Source organism: Taudactylus pleione, unplaced genomic scaffold, assembly GCF_031769625.1.
Source record: "Taudactylus pleione unplaced genomic scaffold, aTauple2 ptg000407l, whole genome shotgun sequence".
Taxonomy (NCBI): domain Eukaryota; kingdom Metazoa; phylum Chordata; class Amphibia; order Anura; family Myobatrachidae; genus Taudactylus; species Taudactylus pleione.
In genome coordinates, this window is record NW_028284809.1 from 4,363,902 (window position 1) to 4,387,902 (window position 24,001).

A 24,001-nucleotide genomic window follows, 5' to 3' on the forward strand; every position below is an offset into this window, starting at 1 on the left:
AAGGTGCAATCAGGGAGATTGCTAGACTCTTCAGGGAGTCAGGGAGATTGCTACTATTTCTGGGAGTCTCCCTGACAATCAGGGAGAGTTGGCAGGTACAGTATGCAACAGATGTGTCTATTCTCCACCGTGCACGGAAATTTCATATTCATTTTTCCTTTTTCCCTAGTGCAGAAGGAGCCCTGGACACATATAAGCCTCCCTTGGCTTCTCAGGAATGAGACTCCTCCTTCCAGGATAACATGACCGGCTGCTGACTGCCCTGTGTGTGAGGTGCCAGAGGCTCACTAGTTCTTGGGGCCAGGGACTGGTTTTCTGGGCTCCAAACCCCCCTTCCCCTGCCTGCGGCCATTGCTGAGTCACAATGAGAATGGGCTGCAGCTGAGAGTGAGGGGAGGGGGTGACATGGGCTGTGTTATATAACCTGTTCCTCTGCTTTATTCCTGCAGTGTCTGATACCACTCCGCCACTTAGAACACTAAGCCTCATCCTCGCCCACCATGTCTGAGAAAAGGGTGATTGTTGTCTTTGGAGCCACAGGTGAGTGGGGGTAAAGGGACAGCACGGCCTGCATGGCAGTCAGGGGGTAGTAGAGGTATAGTGTAATTGCAGGGCAGTCGGGGTAGTAGAGGTATAGTGTAATTCCAGGGCAGTCAGGGGGTAGAGGTATAGTGTAATTGCTGGGCAGTCAGGGGGTAGTAGAGGTATAGTGTAATTGCAGGGCAGTCAGGGGGTAGTAGAGGTATAGTGTAATTGCAGGGCAGTCGGGGTAGTAGAGGTATAGTGTAATTGCAGGGCAGTCAGGGGGTAGTAGAGGTATAGTGTAATTGCAGAGCAGTCAGGGGTAGTAGAGGTATAGTGTAATTGCTGGGCACTCAGTGGGTAGAGGTATAGTGTAATTGCAGGGCAGTCAGGGGGTAGTAGAGGTATAGTATAATTGCAGGGCAGTCAGGGGGTAGTAGAGGTATAGTGTAATTGCAGGGCAGTCAGGGGGTAGTAGAGGTATAGTATAATTGCAGGGCAGTCAGGGGGTAGTAGAGGTATAGTGTAATTGCAGGGCAGTCAGGGGGTAGTAGAGGTATAGTGTAATTGCAGAGCAGTCAGGGGGTAGTAGAGGTATAGTGTAATTGCTGGGCACTCAGTGGGTAGAGGTATAGTGTAATTGCAGAGCAGTCAGGGGTAGTAGAGGTATAGTGTAATTGCTGGGCACTCAGTGGGTAGAGGTATAGTGTAATTGCAGGGCAGTCAGGGGGTAGTAGAGGTATAGTGTAATTGCAGAGCAGTCAGGGGGTAGTAGAGGTATAGTGTAATTGCTGGGCACTCAGTGGGTAGAGGTATAGTGTAATTGCAGAGCAGTCAGGGGTAGTAGAGGTATAGTGTAATTGCTGGGCACTCAGTGGGTAGAGGTATAGTGTAATTGCAGGGCAGTCAGGGGGTAGTAGAGGTATAGTGTAATTGCAGGGCAGTCAGGGTAGTAGAGGTATAGTGTAATTGCAGGGCAGTCAGGGGGTAGAGGTATAGTGTAATTGCAGGGCAGTCAGGGGGTAGTAGAGGTATAGTGTAATTGCAGGGCAGTCGGGGTAGTAGAGGTATAGTGTAATTGCAGGGCAGTCAGGGGGTAGAGGTATAGCGTAATTGCAGGGCAGTCAGGGGGTAGTAGAGGTATAGTGTAATTGCAGGGCAGTCAGGGGGTAGTAGAGGTATAGTGTAATTGCAGAGCAGTCAGGGGGTAGTAGAGGTATAGTGTAATTGCTGGGCACTCAGTGGGTAGAGGTATAGTGTAATTGCAGGGCAGTCAGGGGGTAGTAGAGGTATAGTATAATTGCAGGGCAGTCAGGGGGTAGTAGAGGTATAGTGTAATTGCAGGGCAGTCAGGGGGTAGTAGAGGTATAGTATAATTGCAGGGCAGTCAGGGGGTAGTAGAGGTATAGTGTAATTGCAGGGCAGTCAGGGGGTAGTAGAGGTATAGTGTAATTACAGAGCAGTCAGGGGGTAGTAGAGGTATAGTGTAATTGCTGGGCACTCAGTGGGTAGAGGTATAGTGTAATTGCAGGGCAGTCAGGGGGTAGTAGAGGTATAGTGTAATTGCAGGGCAGTCAGGGGGTAGTAGAGGTATAGTGTAATTGCAGGGCAGTCAGGGGGTAGTAGAGGTATAGTGTAATTGCAGGGCAGTCAGGGGGTAGTAGAGGTATAGTGTAATTGCAGGGCAGTCAGGGGGTAGTAGAGGTATAGTGTAATTGCTGGGCACTCAGTGGGTACAGGTATAGTGTAAGTCCTATAATCAGAGGCAGAGTTTGCAAAGTATTGTTGGGGTGTGTAGATTACAGCATGTGGGCATTATCATTGGCTGCCTAAACCTCACAGCTAATACTCCTTGGTAAAGAGGGTTTTACATCTCAATGGATATATTCATCCTGTCGCTTCCTTATTGCTTTCTGTTTCCTGTATTTCTTCAGACATTTGAAGGTCTACTAAATCTTACACTGCCAACTGAAAAGTGATGTCAATGCAAATTGCAATTATGTAAATACAATCTATCCTTCGTACTAAACTGTTTGCTTATAACCGTCTCCGGCAGGAGCTCAGGGTGGATCGGTGGCTGCCGCTCTACTACAAGATGGCGTCTTTGCGGTCAGGGCAGTGACTCGGGACACCAGCAAACCAGCAGCTGTGAAGCTGAGGGAGGCCGGAGCAGAGGTCGTGTCGGCAGATCTGGACAACGAAGAGAGTCTGGTGGCCGCGCTGACCGGAGCCTATGGAGCATTCGTGGTCACCAACTTCTGGGAACTCTTCAGCAAGGAGAAGGAGGTGGCCCAGGTAACGACCTCTGTGGTATCTGTCTGTGATTATGGAGAAATGCTAGCCACCATTGTAGCCATATTTATACTTCTGAATTCCCAAGCTGCAAAGGGGCAACATCACCTGACGTTGATCTCTGCATAATAGTGCAAACTCCTCCATCTAACCATGGAACTATGAGGGTCTAATGTTGGGGAACCATTTGGTCTTGGGAGATGATGGACCCTGCTGGCATTTTAACAAACACTTCACCCAGACTGAGATCCACCTAACCATGATTGGCAGAAGAGCTATCAATCAAAGTAGGTGGCTACTGATTGGTCCTTCCATCCACTCCCACCTTGTGCTGTCATTTAAAATGGCAAATAAATTATATATACGGGTCCTGCACTATAGAACTGGTGGGGTCTGTGTGCACTGAGTAAGCCCAGGAGGCTATGCTACAAGAAAACATAAAACGCATAGGTAGGTGATAGCGCAGCTTTATATTTTGATGGCGTTCCCTCCTAATCTCTGATTTCACAGTGGTGGGGAAATTATATTGAGGCAATCTCCCAAAATTCTTCATCCAATATAAGAGTAAAAGCAACGAAAAGCAAATATGAAATGTAATATAATATAGTCACCATAATATTAGTACAGCGTATTTCCCTCTCGTCACGCCTACAGTGACTAGTAACTGTATACTGGCCCCTCCTCTGGCACCAGCCCTGCGCCCTTCTCTCCAACTTTATATATTCCTCCCCTCCTACCCCTCAGCTCCCCTTTTGTACTTTCTCTCTTCCCCTTGGACCTAAATGCCCCCTTCCCCCACATTGTGGCATCCCTGCCCCCTCCCCCTCCTTTGCGTCACCCCTGACCCTTTTCTCTTCCCGGCACATATGTTTTGCCCCCTCCCCTCCCACTCTAAAAACATTGAGATGACCCTGCATACACCATTCTTATAACAAGATGCATAGTAAAACGTTAGTGAGAGTACGGTGCCCCACGCACACACGTCTTTCAGCGTCAGCAGATAAATCAGTGACAAGCAACTGCTTCCGCTAATTTGCCGAAACGAATACGTATTTATGACCATAAATTATACATCTTTGCTCTGTACGCAGCAAATCACGCCACGCATGGCGAGAGGCGTGCGCCCACAAGCACTGCGTTCGCACCTGCGTCTCCATAGGGTTGCATGGTGCGATCGCAGTGCGTGCCATACCGTAGCGTATGCTGCTGCAGGTAATTGCATGGCGTGATGCGTGCGCACGTTTGTAACGCAATCGGCAAAGATATAGCAGGACACATCTGTACATATACTATAAAGGGAATGTAACTGCAAAAACGTATTACGCTGCATTGTACCTATCACATGGAAATTTGTAGGTCAGACATAGTTTATGTGCAGGCCATGGGCAGGTTTAGGGGGTTTTGTCTGCCCCTTGTTGCCTGCTGACTGATAATCAAATGACACACCATAAGGCCACATGATCTATTATATTTTGGTAATTTCATGACAAATCAATAGGATTAATAGCAGGGGGGGGGGGGGGTTGTGGTCAGAATTAAGGAATTGTGGGTAAGGCGAAAAAAAACAATGGTATTTGTACTGAATGGTGAGCTCTGCAGGCGCACGTACTACTCACATCATAGGACCTAGGGGCCCCATTCAGACCCGCTCGCTAGCCTGCCGATGTTTTCAATGTGCGCAAACTAGTCCATGTGATCGGGAAGCGTTGGCTCGCTGTGCATAGCAAGCTCGCTAGAATGAGTGACAGGACGAGCCATTTGTGGGTGGTGACGGGATGGTCGATGAAAACCGGGGAGTGGTGGTGCGAACGCAGGCGTGTCTGAGCATCTTAGCGCCATTTCAGAGGCGTGCATAATTAAGACGCAGCGTCATAGCACACGTCACATGGTTGTTTTACACACTGAAGCACTCGCAGTTCTTGCGGGAAGGTATGGTCAGCCACAAGTGCTGCGTTCGCTTCCGATGATACTCGATGTTACCGATTGTTGCATACACTTCCTGGAGATGTGGGAAAGTGGGCGTCTTAATACACACAGCAATCGCACGGTAAGACATAGTGGGCGTGCTAATGCTTTGCCGTGCGATCGCGGGATTTGCATACTTTGGCTGCGTGCGAGAGCATCTAGCGAGCGGGTCTGAATTGAGCCCTAGGGACAGACCCTACAGCTGGAATATTGTTAATCATCCATGTGTTAGCGCTTGCTTTACATAAAATATAAGGCAACAAAAAAATAACCAGGGTCATTTCTTTGTAAACAATGTAATAACTCACAACTAATCGCACTTCTAAATGATCAAATGTTTCCTTCATGTAACTAGAAATATTTTCCAGATTAGAAAAAGGACCCTTTAAATCAGTGATTCTCATCCTCAAACCTCAAGTTTTCCCAGCAGGTCATGTTTTTAGGATTTCTGTCTGTGGAAGCAGGTGGGATAAATATTGATCCAGCAAAATAGATTAACTCCAGGGCCGGTGCAAGGTTTCTCTGCACCCTAGGCAAACTTTTGCCTACCCCCCACCCTCCCCTCCCTAATACACACTTTTTAGGACCTCAGGTGAAAGTGTCTTAGAATCACAACCACCATTGACAAATAATAAAACACCCCCTCCAAAATAATAGATAGATAGATAGGGCCTGATTCAGACGCATTTAGACGTAGATCGGAATTGCACGGTCATCCATACAACTCTGATAGGCATTCCTGGGCGTTGGTTGGGATAGTGACTGTCATCAGTGGGTGCGTCGGTGTCAGGGACTGCATCAAAAGTCACGGTTCCACTGACATCGGTGGCCATATACCGTCAGACATTCTGGGCAGCCATATGGCTGCTCTAATGTGCAATGGTGAGGCCGATGTCCGATCGGCAGATTAGAGTGGCAGCTGGTGGGCATCTAGGTAGGCAGCCCATAGCATAAATTCACACTACTGCATTACTGTCCACCTCTGTATCAGGCCCATAGAGAGATATAGGGGTGTATGTATTAATAATCGGGGGCATTGCTGTGATTATCATTCCAACTCGCTGGCGATATCTTCATTTTTAATAAAAATATCCCGACTATGTGCTACCGGGAACTAGCAGGGACAGTGGATGCGGTAACCGCCGTCCTGGCGAGTTATATCCCCGGCATTTAGGCGGTCTGTCACTGAAGTGAAAGACTTCCCCGGCTGAAGCTAACGCTGCGCATGTGAACAGTGTCAGTTTCCTGGACTGGCCGGGGGATAGATGGAAAGATCTCTCTCCTTCCCCTGGAGACCCCATAGACTTACAGTAGTGTACACCATCTGAAGATGGTGTAAACTACCGGGGCTAAACTCCTAAAAGCATTGCTTTTTGGAGTTTAGTACATAGGGGTCAGATCGTAGTCCCCATCGATAATAATGAGGACTGTGATTTGCAGCGCTAATTAGCACTTTGCTGGAGATATCTGTGAAATATCCTGTATTGTGCTATTAGTACATAGGAAAATGATGCATAAACTGCAGTTTCTGCAAAATTTTATGTAAAAAGCAGCTTGGTACATAAGCCCCTTAGAAAAAACACACACACACACACACACACACACACACACACCTACTTACCTCTGTGTGATTTCTTCAAGGTACAGACAGTTTTCAACGGAATGTGTGTAGAGCGCCATGGTGGACAGTCCTTCAGGCTGGACTGTCTGTGGGTCACTTCAGGGGTCAGCAAACCGCACTGGATTGGAGGAGGCAGGAGGGGCGCAAGTGCCGGAAGCTGCAGCAGCAGGACGCTGCCGGCTGTGAGACTGGAGGAGGCAGTGGGCCGGCCGGTGACACAGTGACGTCATCGGCGCCAACTGCTGGAGACTCCTGCGGCAATGTGACTTCATGTGACTGTACTTCTTGGCTTGCTTTATCTGGAGGGCGGGTATAGATGGGTGCTGCGGCCACCGCTAGTTTAAGCAATTTGCACCAGCAGGAGACGCAAGGCAAGACCATGCCACCTCTTTAAGACAGCCTCAGCGGGCCGCCCCTCAGGTCCCGGCGCCCTTAGGCAGCTGCCTAAAGCCAGCGCCGGCCCTGATTAACTCTACCTGTGCATGATTAAAGAGATCAAGAAAACATGACCTGTTGGTGGTACCTGAACGTACTTTTTGAGTAAAGTGACTCGAGCTTTGATGAAGATCTTTCTTCTTTCCAGGGAAAATTGATCGCAGATTTAAGCAAACAACTGGGCCTGACCCTCGTGGTCTTCAGTGGCCTGGAAAACGTGAAGAAGCTGACGGGAGGGAAGCTGGAAGTGCTCCATTTCGACGGCAAAGGGGAGGTAGAGGAATATTTTAGAGAGATTGGAGTCTCTATGACCAGTGTGCGACTTCCCTGTTACTATGAGAACCTCCTGACCTTCTTCAGGCCCCAGATGAACAAGGACAGTGACGGCTACTCTCTGGGTATGGCACTGGGGTGATGCCTTGTGTGGGCATGGGCACAGGGGGGGGGCATAGCGGCTGGTTGTAAAGACATCAGAAGGTGTGGAGACTGGTGGGGGATGACAAGGGTGGGCCGGGGACATGGTTGGGTGGTTTGGGGATATACCTAAGTTTATGATTATACAGGTATGGGATCTATTATCTGATTGGCTACTGCACAATGTACACCTGGACAAGAAGAAGATAAATAGAATAAGGTGGTCAGACCCTGACACTTTAAAATTGTTCTTCATTAAGGTGCAATTGACAAGGTCCCAAATGCCTTATTGTAGTCAATATAGTACAACTCCTGCTTGTCCACGATGTCCACTGAGATGGAAATGGATAGAAGAACAGAATACTTTAGGTGAAGTGTGACTGTGAAATGTCACTTGTGTGATTATATTAGGACAGAGCTACGGTGCCATGATGGAGGCAGCAGGGAAATAGTGGAAAGAACAAGGTTTCCCCATTAGCACAGAGCAGATATAGGAACGCCTGTAACCCAAGTGCAGAAAGATTGTGGTGTCAGACACCAGCTCTATATGACATCATACGTCCTCCCTGTGTGATAGGTGATGAGTGTAGAGGACGTCATACGTCCTCCCTGTGTGATAGGTGATGTGTGTAGAGGACGTCATACGTCCTCCATGTGTGATAGGTGATGTGTGTAGAGGACGTCATACGTCCTCCATGTGTGATAGGTGATGAGTGTAGAGGACGTCATACGTCCTCCATGTGTGATAGGTGATGAGTGTAGATCTGTAGCGGTTTAATTTCACCAGTTGTCACAGTTCTAGCGCTTTGTTAGGATCATTAACACCTTTCACATGTTATATTGTCATTTTAAAAATGTCATTCCAGCCATCCCCATGGGCGACGTCCTGCTGGATGGGATGTCTGTGAAGGACTTGGGCCCTGTTGTCGTCACTATCTTGAAATCTCCGTCACAATACGCTGGCAAGGACATTGGCCTCAGCGCGGAGAAGCTGACGGTGGAGCAGCAGGCAGCTATAATGTCCAAAGCCCTTGGGATAACCGTCAAGGATGCCAAAGTGAGTATTGGTGGTATAGGGCTCCCCAGTGTCTAATGGGAGGAAAACACAAGAGGAGGTAGTGGAGGAGTGAGATACACCAGCGCTATAATTCCAGGGCCACATTACCGAGAGCCTTACACCTGCAGTTTGCAAAGGCCTCAAACAGCTATAGCAGTAATCACCAATCACTGCGCTACAGTTCAATGAGGGTATAAACAATGGGACTACTTATTGTCATTAAAGCAAGGAGGCTTCTATGCCCATAATAAAATGGAATACGGCCCATGAACATACATAGTTCACACGCATGATAAAATGGTAACCATTTACCAATAGGAAACAATGTATTGGTATCAGATTCCTGCACAACACCAGCTTAAATTTAATATATAATGTGTATCAATAACATTTTAGCCAAACACCAGAGTGAACGGAATAGACAAAATAAAGACACGGGTATCACCAGCCACAAGTTGGCAAGTTTCAATTTGTCACTAGCCTTCGATTCCAAATAGGTGTATCCACTGTAGAAGGTTTTGATGCCGCTGAGGGGTGGTCAGTGTGCACTGAATAGGATTCCTCCTGGTACAATGGTCAAGACAGAGGTTCCCTTGGCGGCACTGCTCGAAGTGTCATACCGGCACTTCACTTCGGCACCCAGCGCCAGTTGACAAATGGCTGCACTGCCTGATTAAACTTGGCTCCGGCCAAGAGCCAATCATGGCTTGCGAACTGGTGGCCAATCAGCAGCGACCCGTGGCATATTGAATTTGGCCGCTCCTAATTGGCTGCCGGTCCGCGTCGGGAGCTAAATTCAATATGCTGCGCCGAGGAGAGAGGAGAAGAGGGAGCAGTGCCGGTCAGAAGAGTACAGCGCGGCACTGGTCAGCAGAGTGAAGCGCGGAGTGGTGTGTGCTGGCAGCTGGAAGGTGGCCTGGGAGGGACTTGGAGGTGGGCTGGGAGCTGTGCTGTGAGGTGTGAGGGCCGGTGAGTTGGGAGCTGTACTGGGGGGGTGGGAGGGCAGGTGATCTGGGAGGTGTGAGGGCAGGTGGTCTGGGAGGTGGGAGGGCAGGTGAGTTGGGAGATGTGCGGTGATGGGAGGGCAGGTGAGCTGCAAGTCCGAACTAATTCCGAGCCTGCACATTCCTAGTTTATATGTGCATGTTATGTATGTGTGTGTGTTATGTATAGATTATTATTATTATTATTATTATTATCCTTTATTTATATGGCGCCACAAGGGTTCCGCAGCGCCTTAAAAAGTACAAAAACAAACGAGCACACAAGACAACAGTTATTAACAGTACAGACAATGCAGGACAAGTACATGATTTATAAACAATGCTGCATAACACCTAAATAAGCAGCAGGGTGTCAGTAAGCAGTTTTAGGCACCATTGTAAATGAAAGTAAAAGTAAGGCAAGAAGAAGCACGTGAGGAAAGAGGGCCCTGCTCGTGAGAGCTTACATTCTGAGGGGAGGGTCAGACAAACAGGGGTGACACAGATGGGCTAGATAGTGAGGAAGGAGCATAGAGTAGTGGGTTAGGATGAGCGCTGGAAAGCATTGAGGAAGAAATGGGTCTTGAGGGCCCAGTTGAAGATTAAAAGCCAGGAAGCCAAGTGATGGAGGAATTTTGCAGGAGCAGTGGTGTCAGAGGGGTATAGCCAGGGTTTGGTGATGGCAAGGAGAATCAAGGCATTACAGATGAAGTGCTCATGAACAGGGACCAGTTTATTATAGACAAAACTGGCTTTCCAGAGGGAACAGGAGAGAGGGACAGAGTTAAGAGGAGAATGAGATTATTAGGGTTGATGTAGTGTGGAGGTGATATTGATCTAGAGAAGGGGGATAAGGAGTGTGGGGTTATGTGGCTGGCTTCTGAATGAGGAAGGGTGACAGCAGGTGATGGGTAAGGTGGAGGTTTAGTGTGGTGTGGGGGGGGAGAAGGATAAGTATCTTGGAGAAAAGAGAGGGTGCAGAGTTTAGTGGTGGTGCAGCAGGATCATGGTGGGAGAGTAGAGAATAATACTGGAGTTGTGGGAGATGCAGTTGAGAGACTAATATGTGATGAAGAGAGACAGAGGAGGGGGAGAATGTAGAGGGGACTATGGATGGAGAAGAGAGGTGAAAACTGGTGGTAGAGGAGAAAATAATGTAGCAGCTGAGGGAGGAGTAGAAGAAAAGAGACATCGTGTAGATGAGGCAGTCGGGAGGGGGGGGGGGGGGGAAGTCAGTAGTAATGAGTGTGAGATGAGGGAGCAGTACAGGTCAAAGGTCAAAATCAGATAAAAGGAAGAACAGTGCTGGAAGATGTAAAGGCACAACTACAATAGTATATTATAACCAAAAAAAAGAGTATAGAGCTGTTAAAGTAGCAAGACTTGAGAATTAGTCTAAAGTATGAATATATATATATATATATATATATATATATATATAAGAAAAAGGTATACATGTGAAACAATGGTAGGTACTACAGTGGTATAACGATAAATTGACAGTGGTATTGGAATGATTTAAACAATGTAGAGAAGAAACGCAAACATACAAGTATTAAATGTTCAGTAAGCAGGTAGTTGCTTACAATGATGAAGCAGGGTGTTGGAAAAAGGTGGGTCCAGGTTATAATGGAAGCTGGTTGCTGAGTTGCAGGGTTTCCAGAAGCTCAGAAGATCCTTTGCTTTTTTTTCCAAGTTATAGAGAGTTCTTTTAAAATGTTGTCCTCCTGTCTTCCTCCTGCTTAACTCCTGACTAACTCTTTAAGTTATGCTGTACATGTAGTCCCACTTAGAAAAAAACCCACTTTGAAATAAAACCTAGAAGCCTTGTACAAGCCTAAAGCATTGTAACCTACTGATTATATAGTTAAGCATAACATGTGTAGTCACTGATTACACCCACCCTCAATACCCTCACCCACACCAGAAACAAGTCATAAAATTCTAATACAAACAAGCAGAGCCAAAACAGCATCCCATGAAGCTAGGAGATAAGATCTGACTAGATAATTACATTTAAAGTTACTCTGGATTTTACAGATATTAATTAAAGACAGTATACCTAGCAAATGAGAATTCCAAACAGCATTGGTTTTTCTATAATAGATGCCTGGTGCAAATATATGATTACCTAGCAAATGAGAATTCCAAACAGCATTGGTTTTTCTATAATAGATGCCTGGTGCAAATATATGATTACCTAGCAAATGATAATTCCAAACAGCATTGGTTTTTCTATAATAGATGCCTGGTGCAAATATATGATTACCTACCAAATGAGAATTCCAAACAGCATTGGTTTTTCTATAATAGATGCCTGGTGCAAATATATGATTACCTAGCAAATGAGAATTCCAAACAACATTGGTTTTTCTATAATAGATGCCTGGTGCAAATATATGATTACCTAGCAAATGAGAATTCCAAACAGCATTGGTTTTTCTATAATAGATGCCTGGTGCGTGTGTGTGTGTGTGTATATATATATATATATATATATATATATACACACACAAAAGTTTGGGGTCACTCCAGTGTTCTAATGGTATATTGTGTTTGCTAAGCGCGTTAAAAGACTAATGGATGATTAGAAAACCCTTGAAAACCTTGCGCAATTATGTTGGCACAGCTGAAAACGGGTTTGCTCGTTAGAGAAGCTATAAAGCTGGCCTTCCTTTGAGCTAGTTGAGTATCTAGGGCATCACATTTGTGGGCTCGGTTATACTCTCCAAATGGCCAGAAAAAGAGAACTTACATGTGAAACGCGACAGTCTATTCTTGGTCTTAGAAATGAAAGCTATTCCATGTGAGAAATTGCCAAGAAACTGAACATTTCCTACAACGGTGTGTACTACTCCCTTCAGAGAACAGCACAAACAGGCTCTAACCAGGGTAGAAAGAGAAGTGGGAGGCCCCGGGGCACAACAGTGCAAGAAGACAAGTACATTAGAGATTCTAGTTTGAGAAATAGATGCCTCACAAGTCCTCAACTTGCAGGTTCAATAAATGGTACCCGCAAAATGCCAGTGTCAACGTCTACAGTGAAGAGGCGACTCCGGGATGCTGGCCTTCTAGGCAGAGTGGCAAAGAAAAAGCCATATCTGAGACTGGCCTTGATGGGCAAGAAGTGCCCATCAAGCCAATCCAACTTGTGGGAGGTGCTTCAGGAAGCGTGGGGTGAAATTTCTTCAGATTACCTCAACAAATTAACAGCTAGAATGCCAAAGGTCTGCAATGCTGTAATTGCTGCAAAGGAGCATTCTCTGACCAAAGGAAAGTTTGAAGGACAAAATTATTATTTCAAATTAAATCATTATTTCTAACCTTGCCAATGTCTTGACTATAAGTTCTATTCATTTTGCAACTCATTTGATAAATTAAAGTCAGTTTTCATGTAAAACACAGAATTGTCTGGGTGACCCCAAACTTGTGAACGGTAGTGTATGTATATGTGTGTTTTATTTATATATATATATATATATATATATACACACACACGTGTGTGTGTGTGTGTTCGGTATATGTGTATTATGTATATATATATGTGTGTGTGTTATGTATATATGTGTTACGTGTGTGTGTATGTATATATGTGTGTGTGTTATGTATATATGTGTGTCTTATGTGTGTGTTATGTATATGTGTGTTGTGTATATGTGTGTTATGTACTGTATATGTGTGTGTGGGGAAGGGGGGGATCCTTTAGTGTGGCGTGTGTGGAAATGAACACAATGTCTATACTTTACGTGACACAATGTACTGTATGGATACATTTATGGGGTGACTGTGTTTTGGGGATCAGAGGTCTGTGTGGTGTACGGGGCTCCTATGACATATATTAGGTTGTATATGCAGTATATGTATTACAGAGATGTGAGTAGGCTGGCAGTACTGGTATCAGAGTAGAGTGCAATGTCCAGAAACAGAGCAAAGGTGTACAATAATGTATTCTGTGACAATGTTCTCGGGTGATGGTGTACAATAATGTATTCTGTGACAATGTTCTCGGGTGATGGTGTACAATAATGTATTCTGTGACAATTAATGTTCTCGGGTAATAGTGTACAATAATGTATTCTGTGACAATTAATGTTCTCGGGTAATGGTGTACAATAATGTATTCTGTGACAATTAATGTTCTCGGGTAATAGTGTACAATAATGTATTCTGTGACAATGAATGTTCTCGGGTAATAGTGTACAATAATGTATTCTGTGACAATTAATGTTCTCGGGTAATGGTGTACAATAATGTATTCTGTGACAATGAATGTTCTCGGGTAATGGTGTACAATAATGTATTCTGTGACAATTAATGTTCTCGGGTAATAGTGTACAATAATGTATTCTGTGACAATTAATGTTCTCGGGTAATAGTGTACAATAATGTATTCTGTGACAATGAATGTTCTCGGGTAATAGTGTACAATAATGTATTCTGTGACCATTAATGTTCTCGGGTAATAGTGTACAATAATGTATTCTGTGACAATGAATGTTCTCGGGTAATGGTGTACAATAATGTATTCTGTGACAATTAATGTTCTCGGGTAATGGTGTACAATAATGTATTCTGTGACAATTAATGTTCTCGGGTGATAGTGTACAATAATGTATTCTGTGACAATTAATGTTCTCGGGTAATAGTGTACAATAATGTATTCTGTGACAATTAATGTTCTCGGGTAATGGTGTACAATAATGTATTCTGTGACAATGAATGTTCTCGGGTAATAGTGTACAATAATGTATTCTGTGACAATTAATGTTCTCGGGTAATGGTGTACAATAATGTATACTGTGACAATTAATGTTCTCGGGTAATGGCGTACAATAATGTATTCTGTGACAATGAATGTTCTCGGGTAATGGTGTACAATAATGTATTCTGTGACAATTCATGTTCTCGGGTAATGGTGTACAATAATGTATTCTGTGACAATTCATGTTCTCGGGTAATGCTGTATAATAACGTATTGTGTGACAATTAATGTTCTCAGGTAATAGTGTACAATAATGTATACTGTGACAATTGATGTTCTCGGGTAATAGTGTACAATAATGTATTCCGTGACAATTAATGTTCTCGGGTAATAGTGTACAATAATGTATTCTGTGACAATTAATGTTCTCGGGTAATGGTGTACAATAATGTATTCTGTGACAATTAATGTTCTCGGGTAATGGTGTACAATAATGTATTCTGTGACAATTAATGTTCTCGGGTAATGGTGTACAATAATGTATTCTGTGACAATTCATGTTCTCGGGTAATGGTGTACAATAATGTATTCTGTGACAATGAATGTTCTCGGGTAATGGTGTACAATAATGTATTCTGTGACAATTAATGTTCTCGGGTAATAGTGTACAATAATGTATTCTGTGACAATTAATGTTCTCGGGTGATGGTTATTTGGGTTGCCAGAGTTCCCACTGGTAGACCAAACCTGTTGAAATAACAGTCTAAAGTCGGTAAATGAGTTTGGGACGATTCAAATGTTTTTTGGGGGCCCTGCGCAGCAATTCAATTGTTGCTCCAATCAGCCATGCATGCCACGGACGCAGGGCCGGTTCTCCCGTTACGCTTGGTACGCAGCTGCGTAAGGCGCCACATAGTGAAGGGCGCCTCAGCTGCGTACCATGCGGGCCGCGGTGCAGCTGTGTCACGGAGACGGAGTTCGGTCAGCGCTACACAGCACAAACACACAGCCGCCAGCTCCGGCAGCTGTGTGTTTGCTTTAGCAGCTGATGAGAGTCAGACAGACTCTCATCGGCTGCTGCGCCCACTGCCAGAGCCGGACATCTTCCAGGCTCCCGCAGTGGGTAATGGGAGTGACGTCATGGCGTGACCTCACTCCCATATTGCAAAGCGGCGGACGGAGGAGCTAGTATCGGCGGCGGGACCAGGACCAGGAGTGGGTTTCAGGTAAGTGTTTATTTTAACATTTTCATTACGTCTCTACTGCGGGGGCACTACAAGGGGGGATTACTAGGGGGGAATACTACTTATGACACTACAGGGGGTAATACTACTGCGGGGGCACTACAAGGGGGGATTACTAGAGGGGAATACTACTTATGACACTACAGGGGGTAATACTACTGCGGGGGCACTACAAGGGGGGATTACTAGGGGGCGAATACTACTTATGACACTACAGGTTGTAATACTACTGGGGGGCGCTACAAGGGGGGATTACTAGGGGGGAATACTACTTATGACACTACAGGGGGTAATACTACTGCAGGGGCACTACAAGGGGGGATTACTAGGGGGGAATACTACTTATGACACTACAGGGGGTAATACTACTGGGGGGGTGCTACAAGGGGGGATTACTAGGGGGGAATACTACTTATGACACCACAGGGGGTAATACTACTGGGGGGCGCTACAAGGGGGGAATACTACTGGGGACACTACAGGGGGTAATACTACTGGGGGCACTGCATAGGGGAGGAGTACTACTGGGGCACTATATAAGGGAAATACTACTGGGGATACAAGGGGCACTGCACAGGGGGGACCACTACCGGGGGCACTCTAAAAGGGGCACTGCATAGGGGGTACCACTACTGGGGGCACTGCATAGGGGGACTACTACTGGGGGCACTATATAAGGGGAATACTACTGGGGGCACAAGGGGGACCACTACCGGTGGCACTGTAAAAGGGGCACTGCATAGGGGGGCGCCAAAAAATATACTTGCTTACCAAAAAATTTGGTCTAGGGCCAGCCCTGCACGGACGCCTATTGTTTCTGCTCACCCCCTACTGATTAGCACAAAAAATGAGAGTCTGGCGCCAGAACAAACATTTGCATATTGCCCGGTCTAAAATGTCGGGTGATATATGCAAATATCAGGGTCAAAAAAACATTTGAATTATCCCCTTTGTGTATTATAACTTCAGGCACCACAGGAACTCACTTTGGGGGCAAAACTATAAGTTGGAGGAGCAATCATTAGAAAGAGGAGGAGTCAGTATTAATTCTTAAACCACCCCCCCTAAAAGTAAAGTCTGGATTCGCCGCTGGTATGCTGCTCTATATTTCAGCCTACAGAAGAGGACTAACATTGTTATTGTCCCCTATCACTGCTAATTACCTCACATCTGTGCTTCTACAGTGTTACCCAGCTTCCCCTCCCCCCACCTCCCCTTTGCCAAACTTGTGGCTGGTGGTAACTTTGGGGTCTATGTACGAAGCCTTAGAAAGAGAGAAAGTGGACGGAGATAAAGTACCAACCAATCAGCTCCTTTCAGTTTACAAGCTGTATTGTGTTGGAAGAATGATAGTTAGGAGCTGATTGGTTGGTACTTAATCTCTCTCCAAGGCTTAGTACATAGACACCTTTATTTCATCTATTCAATTTGAGTTTTGCAAGAATTTCAATGATACATGTTACATAGCAAATTGAAGCTGGTGCTTTGTAGGAATCTGATAATATAATTGATGTTTTCCTATTGGTAAACTGTTATGCGCAGTTATGTATGTTTATGGGTTGTATTACATCTAGCTATTACCTCAGAAGCCTCCTTGTGGTAATGACAGTAAGCAGGACTATTGTTTATACCATTGTTACACTCTAGCGCAGTGATTGTTTTTTTTGAGCTTTTTTTATCTAAAATGAAACCAGTGACCTCACGGTGACATCTAGTGATGAGAGACGCTGCAGGCTGAGAGTGAGGGAGCAGGCGACATTTTGTGTATTTATAACCTCCGTCTCTTTGCTTACAGAGTTCCCCTGAGGACTACGAGAAGATGGGGTTCCCAGGAGCAAAAGAACTGGCCAATATGTTCCGCTTCTACATGATGAGACCTGACCGGAATGTGGAGATCACGCGCAAACTCAACCCCGGGGCCAGGAACTTCCAGCAGTGGATGGAGGAGAACAAGGACGCTTTTAAGGACCTGTGAACGTGTCACTTGGCATTGGCTGGGGGTTCAAAGGAAAGGGCAAGAAAACATTGTGCTCAGTGTGACCTGGACCATGAATGTGACACAGAACTGTCCTTCTCAGCATGGAGGCCATTTTGTTTTCTTTCTTTAAAAAAAAAAAATGTTGTTAATTTTTTATAATTTTATTAATAAAAATTAATAACAACATTCCACGTCCCAAGCATTATTATCCTTTATTTATCTATGGGAAATACAATTGTACATGATAACCCCTTACACAGCCATTTACCAACATAGCTTTAGTTCCCCCTTGGCTCCTCGCCTTCAGTTCTGTAATTCAGTTATCTACCCTCTGCCATCTAGTAAGCAATGCCAGCAGCTTGCCCGCCCGCCCGCCACATTAAACCAGTTTGCGCCTTGTACAGAAGGGGTCATTTCTTTGTTTGTTTACATCTTCTGTAATTATTAAATTATGGGGCCATTTAGCTTTCATTAGGGCTGAATAATGTTACATATTAATATAAAGTTCTTCCCTTATTCACTGTCATTGTTCCTATTATATAGAGCAGTTTGGGCGATTATATTAGGCCTGATAGAGGCTGTAAAAGTATCACATCGCCATCTTACAGGCTGTGTCCTCATTAACAATGAAAAGAAAAGGCTTCTATATCTGCATTTAGACTCTCAGCTACATGGGGCATTTGGAATCGGTATGAAATACCGCCGTCTATATGGCCATCGGTTCGATTCCTGGCAGCGCCTGGCCGACAACAGCAGAGTTCCCGGCAGCGGAAGCCCGACAGCGCTGGAAATCCCGATCGTGGATAAGTACTTACTAACCTAACCCCCTAACCCTCCTTAGGGGTGCCTAACCCTAACCTCCCCTCCAAGTGCATAACCCTAATCCCCCCTCTAAGTGCCTAACCCTAACCCACCCCTTCCCCGCTGCCTAAACCTAAGTCCCCCGGTGGGGTGCCTAACCCTAAGTCCCCCCTGGGGGTGTCTAACCCTAACCCTCCCTCCCCCTAGCCTAACCCTAACCCTCCCGAGGGGGTGCCTAACTCTAAGTCCCCCCCCCCCGGGTGCCCTAAACCTCGCGGCGCCCGGCATCCCTTCGATCGGGATGCCGGGCGCCGGTCTCCCGGCGTCGGGGAAATGTCAGGCGTCTACATCTAGACGTCCGGCATTTCATCCCTCGCCGAGATATGACAGTCGGGCAGCCGGCTTCCCGATTGTATACCGGGCATTTACGTCTCCTAGCAAGTCACGGCATATCATATCTAGCTGAGGAGTTAGTGTTACAGGAGAAGGGTCAGGTATGCAGCAGATTCTGTATCATGGGCAGATCCTGCGGCCGGATAGGACATGGAAGGTAAATCAATGCAGGATAATGATGCATGTAAAGAACAAGAGGTTCCTTTCCCCCCAGCCTGCAGTAAGGTGCTGAGCAGGGGCGTTTTAAGAGAGGAGGGGTCCCGTGTGCACTCCTCGTGCGGGGCCCCCTCCTCTCTCCCTGGTGGCTGGCAGCCAACTGACGCGGCTGGCCAGCCACCGGAGCATTGGTAGACTCCGGGCACACTCTAGTGCCCGGAGTCTACTGCGCATGCGCAGAACACCGGAAAATGGCCGCGGGGGCCATTTTTCCAGTGTTCTGAGCAGCAGTGACACCCGACGCGGGACCTCGGACAGGTAAGTTTAAAACAAATATGGGTGCCCCGCACACACTGCACCCATTATAGATACGCCACTGGTGCCGAGTGCCCAACTCAACCCGCTCCCTCTGCAAAGTAGTCGTCATATTTAGGCCCGTATTCAATTAGAAGCAAAAAGCCATTTTCGCCCGTCTTGTGGCGATAATTTCGCCTGAAAATTCATCTCCGTATTCAATTCTAGTCCGTTTTCGCCTATGCGGAAAGTCAATGCGCTGTAATAGGCGAAACTTTATCTACACTGATTGGCTGGAGAAAAAAAGTGCAAAATCTATATTTTGGCAAAATATGCTAGTACCCATTTTCAAGCACCCCAAATGGGATGGGACTACTTATTTTCTCCAAAAATCACTGCTTTATGCCATTCTTCACCACTTTTACCTAGACGCTAATAGCAAGTAATTACCACCACTAGGTACCCTCACTAGTTCAATTAGGGTTAATACTAAACTACCATAATGATTTCCAAAGTCAGCCCATCTTTTTCTGGGGTACACAGTGATTCCCCCAATTCATCCTGTACTTTTCGCCTGGTTCACATTGGCCGAGCCCTGTTTTCGCCTGTCTTGGAATTGAATTTGGAGTAAATCGGGAGCGCGCACGGTAAGTTTCAGTGTCCAAAACACGCAATGTCGGCGAAAAGTCAGGCAGGCAAAACTTTTTAGCGGAGGCAAAATAAATTGAATACGGGCCTTATTGTGATAATACTGTACATCTGATGAAATAATTAGTGGTACCCTGAGCGCTAAAGGTGGGTACACTAAACGATATATCTGCAGATGATGGTCGTTCATACACACCGAACAACCATCATCTGCATGCTGCAGCGGGTCTCGGCGGCCGAGGTGCGGGTCGGGGGCGTGTCCCGGTGGGAGGGCCATGTCCCGCCCCCCCTCCCCGTAGCTGCCGCTGTGTGTGTACCTGCAGTCTGCAGACATATCTGTCCATCGGCTGTGCAGCGCAGCCAATGCGATAGGTCTGTGCACGACGCCGCTCACAGACATCGCTGCCCAGCAGATATATTGGCTGATCAATTGATCGGCCAATATATCTGTCAGTGTGTACCCAGCATAAGACTTCGTCAGTAGAGATGTGATCAGTTCTCCACAGGGGGCACCAGGAAAGAAAACTGTGCTCCTGACCAGGTAAGTTACTCAGCTCACATCATATATGACTGGCTGCATGGGTCTGTGCGGAGCTTTGTCACCTAGGAGAAGGTGGGTGTAGTGTAAGGGCCCCTGTGGTGAGCCAGGCCTGCACCACAGGACAAAAGAGTTTGTCAGATATTTCTACACACACAGCGCCTGATGCAGAGATGGACGGAATAGCAGAGGCACACACACACACACACACACACACATAGCGCCTGATGCAGAGATGGACGGAATAGCAGAGACACACACACACACATAGCGCCTGATGCAGAGATGGACGGAATAGCAGAGGCACACACACACACACACATAGCGCCTGATGCAGAGATGGACGGAATAGCAGACACACACACACACACACATAGCGCCTGATGCAGGGATGGACGGAATAGCAGTAGCGCACAGACACACATAGCGCCTGATGCAGAGATGAACGGAATAGCAGAAGCACATACACACATAGAGCCTGATGCAGGGATGGACGGAATAGCAGAGGCACATACACACACATAGAGCCTGATGCAGAGATGGACGGAATAGTCGAGGCGCACACACACACATAGAGCCTGATGCAGGGATGGACGGAATAGTCGAGGCGCGCACACACACACATAGAGCCTGATGCAGAGATGGACGGAATAGCAGAGGCACATACACACATAGCGCCTGATGCAGAGATGGACGGAATAGCAGAGGCACATACACACATAGAGCCTGATGCAGAGATGGACGGAATAGCAGAGGCACACACACTCACACAGCGCCTGATGCAGAGATGGACGGAATAGCAGAGGCACACACACACACTCACACAGCGCCTGATGCAGAGATGGACGGAATAGCAGAGGCACACACACACTCACATAGCGCCTGATGCAGAGATGGACGGAATAGCAGAGACGCACACACACACACACACACACACACACACACATAGAGCCTGATGCAGAGATGGACGGAATAGTCGAGGCACACACACATACACACATAGCGCCTGATGCAGGGATGGACGGAATAGCAGAAGCACATACACACATAGAGCCTGATGCAGAGATGGACGGAATAGTCGAGGCGCACACACACACATAGAGCCTGATGCAGGGATGGACGGAATAGTCGAGGCGCACACACACACATAGAGCCTGATGCAGAGATGGACGGAATAGCAGAGGCACATGCACACATAGCGCCTGATGCAGAGATGGACGGAATAGCAGAGGCACATACACACATAGCGCCTGATGCAGAGATGGACGGAATAGCAGAGGCACATACACACATAGCGCCTGATGCAGAGATGGACGGAATAGCAGAGGCACACACACTCACACAGCGCCTGTTGCAGAAATGGACGGAATAGCAGAGGCACACACACACACTCACACAGCGCCTGATGCAGAGATGGACGGAATAGCAGAGGCACACACACACACTCACATAGCGCCTGATGCAGAGATGGACGGAATAGCAGAGGTGCACACACACACACACATAGCGCCTGATGCAGAGATGAACGGAATAGCAGAGACGCACACACACACACATAGAGCCTGATGCAGAGATGAACGGAATAGCAGAGACGCACACACACACAGAGCCTGATGCAGGGATGGACGGAATAGCAGAGGCGCACAGACACACACACTCACATAGCGCCTGATGCAGAGATGGACGGAATAGCAGAGACACACACACACACACACAGCGCCTGATGCAGAGATGAACGGAATAGCAGAGACGCACACACACACACACACAGAGCCTGATGCAGAGATGGACGGAATAGCAGAAGCACATACACACATAGAGCCTGATGCAGGGATGGACGGAATAGCAGAGGCACATACACACATAGTGCCTGATGCAGAGATGGACGGAATAGTCGAGGCGCACACACACACACATAGAGCCTGATGCAGGGATGGACGGAATAGCAGAGGCGCACACACACACACATAGCGCCTGATGCAGAGATGAACGGAATAGCAGAGACGCACACACACACACACACAGCGCCTGATGCAGGGATGGACGGAATATCAGAGGCGCACAGACACATACACACACATAGCGCCTGATGCAGAGATGGATGGAATAGCAGAGGCGCACACACACATACACACATAGCGCCTGATGCAGGGATGGACGGAATAGCAGAGGCGCACAGACACATACACACATAGCGCCTGATGCAGGGATGGACGGAATAGCAGAGGCACACAGACACATACACAGCGCCTGATGCAGAGATGGATGGAATAGCAGAGGCGCACACACACACACAGAGCCTGATGCAGAGATGGATGGAATAGCAGAGGCGCACACACACACACAGAGCCTGATGCAGAGATGGATGGAATAGCAGAGGCGCACACACACACACACAGCCTGATGCAGAGATGGATGGAATAGCAGAGGCGCACACAAGCGGCTGTATAATTCTGTCCATCTCAAATGCACCAGGAGGTGTCACATCCTGGGATCACCATCGGTACAATCGTGACCATTGGTCGTGATTGTTGTCCCTTTGGCCAGGCTGCGGCAGCTGAAGCTTAACGCAATCTGACCTGGCGGCGGGCGAGGCCTCAGCACTCCCAGAAAAAAAAAAGGGGTGACGCCCTCCATTTCCGGGAATGAAGGGCAACCCCAACCCCCCATTCGCTTCTAGCTGTCAATCAGGCAGGGGCTTGGAGGAACTCCATGCTGTATCGCAGGACCCATTCTGCACATGCACAGAGTATAACACATCGGAGATGTGCGCTAACCATCGGGCCTGAGAGTCTGGGAGGTGTGGAGGTGTTAGTACAGAGTTACATACAGACTCAGATGCACACACAGAACTGTATAGGCAGTGTATGGCGCTTTCCTGAGTAGTGACTGGGAGGTAATGTAACAGGGGGCACCTAATCATATGCACGCAGATGTAGCACCTTATGGGAGTGCCACGGACGTGACGTGGAAATCGGACGCACACAGAAAGCTCAGCCGCTCACATAGGAGGCCATATTTGTAGCAGCATTAGCATAAAGTCACAGGTGCAATAGCGGCAAAAGACCCCACAGATGGCTGTGACTGCGCCCATCTCTGTATGCGGACAATAATAATGAGCAGTGCTGTGGGGGTGTGGTCTGCACAGGGGGTGTGGCCTGAGTCATGGGCTGCGGTTGGCGCCTCCTTCTATCACCTCATTTGCATAACCCACCCAGCTTACATCACCAGTGTAATGTGAGAGTCTACAAACAAAAGGAAACGCCCCTGGTTACCGTGACAACAGTAGAACAATGGCACTTAGTGATGACACGAATATGAAACCTCCCTACTAGAGAGCATGTGGGTCACTTAGTGATGGCCTGAATGTGACATCTCTATATAAAAAGGACCTAATCTTATTAACTGCTCATATACGTACACCTCATATATATGCACACACACATACATTACATATGTAACAGCAGAGAGAGGCAGCACTCCAGGAACTGGCACAATGTAGACAAAACACTTGTCACCATCAGTCACACCCAATGTTAGATGTGACTTGGGGCCCTATTTACTAGTGTGATATTATCGACTGAATTCGCATTGTGAATTCAGGCAATATCACAGGGATGTACTAACATCCGCATGCAGGGACAGAGCTTGCGAGAAAGCTCTGTCCCTGCGAATCCCCTCCGCACTGTAGTCACGATATTTTCACAAAAAAATACCGTGACTAGTGCCCTGCGCATGCGCGGACCGGCCACCGCTGCTACCCCCCCTCCGACGCTAAGCCCCGCCCCCGACACTAAGCCCTGCCCCCCACGATCGCGACCCCCCCCTCCCTTAATAGCACTTACCTGCAGTCATCGGTGCTCCGGTGATGTCTTCCATGCCTCCAGTCAGCTGATATCCTATACTGCACTGGGACCCGATCACCTGATGGCACTGCAGCATGGGAGACCAGCTGGCC

General features: G+C 47.1%; 1 protein-coding gene across 2 annotated transcripts; it reads left to right on the top strand.

The window, feature by feature from the left end:
• Nucleotides 1-211: 211 nt before the first annotated feature.
• Nucleotides 212-17,399, top strand: LOC148506397 (nmrA-like family domain-containing protein 1). Of its 2 annotated transcripts, XM_088446935.1 has the most exons (6): nt 212-273; nt 450-540; nt 2,579-2,817; nt 6,984-7,233; nt 8,116-8,306; nt 17,031-17,399. In XM_088446935.1, exons 2-6 carry the CDS (start codon nt 501-503, stop codon nt 17,208-17,210), a joined length of 900 nt encoding a protein of 299 aa, XP_088303061.1. In that variant the 5' UTR covers nt 212-273; nt 450-500; the 3' UTR covers nt 17,211-17,399. The 2 variants fall into 2 exon arrangements, with proteins under 2 accessions (XP_088303061.1, XP_088303060.1); XM_088446934.1 differs by lacking the exon at nt 212-273 and having other exon boundaries at nt 325-540.
• The last annotated feature ends 6,602 nt before the right edge of the window (nt 17,400-24,001 follow it).

Excerpts from the sequence above, each read along its gene's own strand:
- LOC148506397 (XM_088446935.1), top strand. The coding sequence starts at position 501 with ATGTCTGAGAAAAGGGTGATTGTTGTCTTTGGAGCCACAG. Across the intron at positions 541-2,578 it reads TGTTGTCTTTGGAGCCACAG|GAGCTCAGGGTGGATCGGTG; the intron begins GTGAGTGGGGGT and ends CGTCTCCGGCAG. Across the intron at positions 8,307-17,030 it reads TAACCGTCAAGGATGCCAAA|AGTTCCCCTGAGGACTACGA; the intron begins GTGAGTATTGGT and ends CTTTGCTTACAG.